Source organism: Phragmites australis, chromosome 3 (genome assembly GCF_958298935.1).
Source record: "Phragmites australis chromosome 3, lpPhrAust1.1, whole genome shotgun sequence".
NCBI lineage: Eukaryota > Viridiplantae > Streptophyta > Magnoliopsida > Poales > Poaceae > Phragmites > Phragmites australis.
The window spans coordinates 32552041-32558040 of NC_084923.1; the positions used below are offsets into that span (position 1 = coordinate 32552041).

General features: G+C 48.7%; 1 protein-coding gene across 2 annotated transcripts; it reads left to right on the top strand.

Moving 5' to 3' along the window:
* The first annotated feature begins 482 nt into the window (after positions 1-482).
* LOC133912832 (uncharacterized) lies at positions 483-2008 on the top strand. 2 transcript variants are annotated; one of them, XM_062355759.1, is made up of 3 exons: positions 483-842; positions 932-1482; positions 1577-2008. In XM_062355759.1, the coding sequence occupies exons 2-3, from the start codon at positions 1214-1216 to the stop codon at positions 1977-1979; spliced, it is 672 nt and encodes a 223-aa protein (XP_062211743.1). In that variant the 5' UTR covers positions 483-842; positions 932-1213; the 3' UTR covers positions 1980-2008. The 2 variants fall into 2 exon arrangements, with proteins under 2 accessions (XP_062211743.1, XP_062211744.1); XM_062355760.1 differs by lacking the exon at positions 1577-2008 and having other exon boundaries at positions 485-842; positions 932-1197.
* The last annotated feature ends 3992 nt before the right edge of the window (positions 2009-6000 follow it).

Sequence of the window (6000 nt, forward strand, 5' to 3'; positions counted from 1 at the left end):
CACTCGAGGATTGAACCCGGGTGGGCTCGGCTGCTTCCTGCAGCTTTGCCAATCGAGCTCTGTGCTCATTCGCAGAAAGAAATTTTTACCTAGGTACAACCTTATTTTCATTGTCAAACTGTAACTTACAATTTTTACGAACAAACCAAAAAGGAATTTTAAACCCCTCAACTTTATGAACACCTGTACTCCCTATGTACCTGTTCTATCTTCATTTTTCAACTGAATTCAGAAGAGCAACCCATAAATTCATGTAAACCATCCCATAGTAGATAAAACCAATTGATCTTGAGACAAATTTTTAAGACTTTTGACGTATGTTCTTTGACGATTTTATAAAGTCCATTTGCAATAACTAAGACATTTTACCTGGGTGGTATACTGTTTTTATATGACAATTTTGACCATGATCTGCCTGTGGTAGTGTGAGCGTGGTGTTAAAAAAAAGTGCCGGCTCTCTGGTGCGGGGAACAAAGCGAGCAAGACGCACGGACCGGATGCTTTTTGTCCGAACCCTGACGCTGCTTCCTCGAGGCATTTAGGATTGTCAAAACAGGAGCCCATCCATGGAAGCGGCGGCGGCGAGCTCGGTAAGGGCCGGAGTCGCATCGCAGCTGCGTTCCCCGCTCGGATTCAGGGACGGACGCTTTCGCGCTCCCCCTCTTCGTTGGTGCCTGCGTCCGCCCCGGCCGGCCTCGCGCCTCGTCTACCGCGGGGAAGCCCGTCCCCGCGTCGCCGCTTCCGCTTCTCGCGACCAGCAGCGGCAGCTGGGGGAGCTCGAGGCGGAGGCGGAGGCGGTCGGCGGGTCGGCCTGGGAGGCCGGGAGGAGCAGCCCCCGCGAGGTCCACCACTTACCACCTTCCCTCCCCAGCCGTCTCCAATCCCAGCTCGTTCGTGACCATCGTTTGAGTTGATTTGGTTGGCTGTGCAGGTGAGGGAGGAGATGGCGCGGTGCTTCGACCTCGTCCGCCGCCTCGGCAGGGGTGCCGTCTACCTCGGCTCCTCCAGGGTGCCGCCCACCCACCCGCACTACCACCGCACCGCCGAGCTCGCAAGAGAGGCAAGTAGTATGCAAGCTTCACCAACCCAGCCTTGAACTGATATGCATTCCTCGCATTCTTTTCTTTCACCAGCGCACTGTCAACAAATCTATATAGAGACAAAACATGGTATCGAATTGGATTAGAACTAGCTGCAGATCAGGGCAATTGTTATGGCACAATATAGCCTTGTGCGTTTACATGGAAAAAAAAACTCTGGAACAACTTGTGCTGAGCCTGTCTTTGCATTACAACAGATAGCTCGGCTGCTGGACTGCACCACATGGACCGGAGCCGGTCCCGGGCTCATGGATGCCGCCATCCAAGGCGCTCTTGGGGCAGACAAGCCTGTCGGCGGCTTCAAGATTGCCAAGGAGGCAGGCGAATGGACAACCTCAAGCTTCCATCCTTACCTGCCCCCGGAGACCTATCTCACCTGCAGGTAGCTGAATCCTGACGATGCAAACATAAGATTGAGCTCTAGTGGGTGCCATCTTGTACAAATGCAAATCACTCCGTGTTAAACTGAATTTTAGGTTCTTCTCGGCAAGGAAGCATGGACTGGTGGATGCTGTAGTGCGGAGCAACCCTACGGACCGAACTGTCGTGGTTGCATTACCGGGAGGGATAGGGACGTTGGACGAGTTGTTTGAGATATTGGCGCTGATTCAACTGGAGAGGATTGGTTCGGCGCTCCCGGTCCCGTTCTTGCTTCTCAACTACGATTCTTATTACTCCAAGTTGCTGGACTTTCTGAGTGACTGCCAGGAGTGGGGCACGGTTTCTCCTGGCGAAGTGGCGTCACTGTGGAAGGTTTGTGATGGGAATTATGAAGCTTTGGAGTACTTGGCAGAGTTCTACAATGTACCTGCTGCGGGAAGAAATTACCATTTATCACCACAGCTGAAGCAGCAAAGAATTTCATACGCCACAAGCTGATGGCACAAGCTCTTCAGAAGATTCCTTGCCCCCCCCCCCCCCCTCCTTTTGTGGGTAGCACATCACAATCGCACCAATTTTCGCACTACTCAATTCTCCCCGTGGAGATGTTCTCAAGGCATTCGATTAGCAATGGAAAGGAGAAATAACACTTTTGACAACAGACGCATGTTGTACATTTGCATTTTAGACTGTTTAACAGCGGAGGTGATGAATGCAATCAAATGATGTTTAAATCTTGCAGTATATTTTTTTGTTGAGTTACACATATACGGGCAATGAACTAATTTTGAGTATCAGTACAAAGAAATATGCACAGCAATTGTTCTACAAATATGCACAGCAATTGATATAATTATTTCGACTCATGAAAGATGAATGATGTGATTGTGACTCGTTATTTTAAATTTTCATTTCACGGCCGAAGCAAGATGTGTTATCAAATGGTTTCTTGTCCAGTTTACACATTCGATTGTTCTGTTCATCATGTTCAGTTGTTCCGTGCACCAAACATCAAAGAGCACAAGAAGTTAAGGCCCGGTATGATGCCTCCAGACTTTGGGTCTGTGACTTGTGGTGTTTCAACAAAACCAAGGCGGCAATAACCTGAGATTATAAGGAGTGCATAATAGGGTCCAGATTGTCCAAGTAAGGATAACCAGCTGGATAAGGACCTGTTTTGTTAAATGCCTGCGCAATATTGCTAGCGCAAGTGTGTGCTTCAGAGCCGGCTTAGCGAGCGTAAGGATGGGTGATGCCTAAAAGAGGTAAATTAGGATCACTCAAAATTGATGCTCAAAACCAAAAGATACATCTATTTTAGTTTTAATCTAAATGTACTCTAGATTTATCTAGCGTTTCTACTCTATCTAAACAAAGTTTTACAACATAGAAACCAAACTTAACAACTACACATGGCAATTCTAGAAAACGTAAACACGGAATAATAAGTGCAAGACATAAGTGGAGAATATAAAGGTAGTGAGAATGCAAACACTCGATATGACTACTTTTCCTATGATATCGGTGAATTGCCGTTCACCCCTAGTTCATGTTGGAGCCTCTCGTAAGGGCCAAGCTACCTGGTCATAACTCCGTGGATAACCGTTAGAGCTCTCTACTCGCAAATGGGTCTCCTACTAGCTCTCTCCTAGATGCTCACCACCGTCTTCACATGGTCGAGCTTCGCCACTCTGGCTCGGGTCACTCCTCCCACTTACAAAGTTTGCGATCGCTCCACAACCTTCTCAGATGGTCTCATAAGACAAGATTGCTGGTAAGCCATTTAGGTCCTGGCAAGTACTAAGAATAACAAGTTGGATCACTCACTTGATCCAACCATAGGCTAATTAACAAGTTGGATCACTCACTTGATCCAACCATAGGCTAATTATTTAGTTAGATGCATGCTAAGCCTAAACTAGCACCAATCAAGTCTTTAATTTTGTGCTAATTGCTTTGGTCTTCAACGTGCTCAACTTTGGTGGCTTAACTGCTCTCAAATATATATGTATACTCCTGAGCTCAAGCATCCTCAAATGGCTGAGTGCGGGGGTATATTTATAGCCCCAACTCACAAAACAGTTGTTGCTCTCGGTCCTAGAAATATGTGAACACAGGATAATCCGGTGAGCACATTTTCCTTAGCACCGAAACATCTAGTGAGTGAAACAGAAACTAGTCATTAGAGTACATTTCCACATCATCGGATCATCCGATGGTTTTCAATATTCATCACCAACTCCAAGCCAAGCAACTTCTCTGCACAATCCTTCCAGTGAATCCTCTGGTGTGCGCATTGGAACAACCGATGAGTGTACTTTTCATCTTCCAGTGAGAACAGAGGATCATCTGATGAATGTTGGCGCTTGGAATTCTTCACTTCATCTCTCTGAAAACTTGTTTCGGTGTAACCTTCTAGTGCACATTGAAACTTCCAATAAACCTTCTTGTGTTCACATCAAATCATCCGGTGAGTGTAATGCGACAAAGAATTTGTGCAATTCAATCAACTTTGTCCCGTCTTCGATGACTTTTCTTCCTTGATGTCTTGGGTCTTCCTCTGGTCTATTAGGACTAGCCAAGTCTAGTATGCATCACTACTAGGTAACTAACCTAAAGACACTAGATTAAACTAATGAACCCAAACCTCTCTTTATAGTACGGTCAAAGAAAACAAACCTATCTACATAACATCATGATCACTTGTCTAAACAATATGTCCTTATATCTTCATGTAGCTCTTCTTTGACCTTGAATTGCAACATTTTTGATGTGTTTGATACCCCAAGCACACCACATAGCATTCATGAGATTAAACCTTATATACTCACAAACAAAGTTTGCCTCATTGACTATTGTTGGTGAAATAAAATGTCTTCCACAAATAAAGTGCCGCGAGAACCAACTCACAAGAGTGGTTCAAGCTTGGAGGAGAAGTGGAGAGAATATAAGTGCCTAAAGTTCTCAGGGAAAAATCTGTGTCCTTTGGCTTGGTGGCCAAGGGTCAATATTTATACTGATATTCAAAGTGTAAATGTACAAACGTGACCATATAAGGCCGGTAGACATACAAGTTCTTTTTTGTACAGCAAGGCATAGGGACAACCCTGTAAATCATTACTACAGCTAGTGAGGCGGTTGTCCCAGCGGCTAGTCATCTATTCTGGTGCCGCACTGCACCAGCGTGTCAGGCGGCCACCACTTGCACCAGCGTGTCAGGTGGCCACCACTTGCACCAGCGTGTCAGGTGGCCACCACTTGCACCAGCATGTCAGGTGGCCACCACTTGATGGGTATTAAATGTCGGTCACTTCACTGCAAGTGGGGGGCTGCGAGCCCCCTCCTGGTTGAACTTTCTGAAGGATCGATGGCTCTGGGAGTCTGAAGGGCTTCGAAGGCATGGCCTCCGGGACCCCTCTGGAGCCATGGAGTCCTAAAGGGGTCCTGAGCCTAATGGTCCTCGGGTCTAGACCAGCAGAGCAAAGGGGCGTCGGGGGTCCTTGATGGTGACCCCCAACAACATCCCCTCATGAGGATGGCTAACAGTGCGGCCATCCCCGCTGTACTCGAGCAGGGCTTCCGACGACCATTGGCTTTGTGGTCATGGGCCCTTAGCCTTCTGATGGTATTGAACTGGGAAGTGCCGGTCCAGCGGTTAGGCATAGTGCCTAACATCACCTGTGAGAGAGAACATTACACACAACCTACGGTTAGTGATGTAGCTGCATCTGGCTGGTCGATAGTGGGACGCTTGACGCTTTGGTATTGGAGGGTCATAGAGAGCGGTTTCGCTTCCTGGTGATAGTGGGGAAAGGATAGGATAGAACGTGCGCTCGCACCCCGAGGCGGAAAAAACTCTTCCTTGGGTGCATAAAGGTGGGAGTCATGGCCGGTTGGTGTCCTCATCCGACACTCTCACCTCTTTTCCCTTTCTTTTGTCAGCGTGCTTGCTAGCCACTGCGCCTCCGCTTTTCATCATCGCCGAGCACTCCTCGAGGTAATCCCAGGGGTGTCATGACTCGCTCTAGCGCATGCCATAGATCCGGACCCCCGCCGGGGTGGGGCCACGCGACATCTGGGGACCAGGTCGCCATGCCAGCTGGAGCTGTGGTTCCCCCACAGCTTTTTGGGCCACCGCCAGTTGTGGAACTCTGTCACACCAGCAAGAAGCACCCTAGGTAGACCAGCGTGCTAGGGGAGTCGACCGTTACCATGGCTGATCTTGACCAGATGGTCGAGGAGGGGAAGATCCCCTCTAGGTCGGTGGCTTGCCCTTTGGTTGGCGAGGCGATCTTGGCCCCATGGAGTCATGAAGTGGTGGTCTTTGAGGCCTTCTTCGACCCGGGGCTCGGGTTCCCGGCCGCGCCGCTTCTCGAATGGGTGCTCCGCTACTTCTATGTGGAGTTCCCTCAACTCTCAGCCAACGCCATTGCCCGCCTGGCCATGTTTGAATGGGCCATGCAGGCAGAGGGCCGTGAGGGTCGGGCGGAGCTATTCATGGCTATCCATGAAGCAAGTT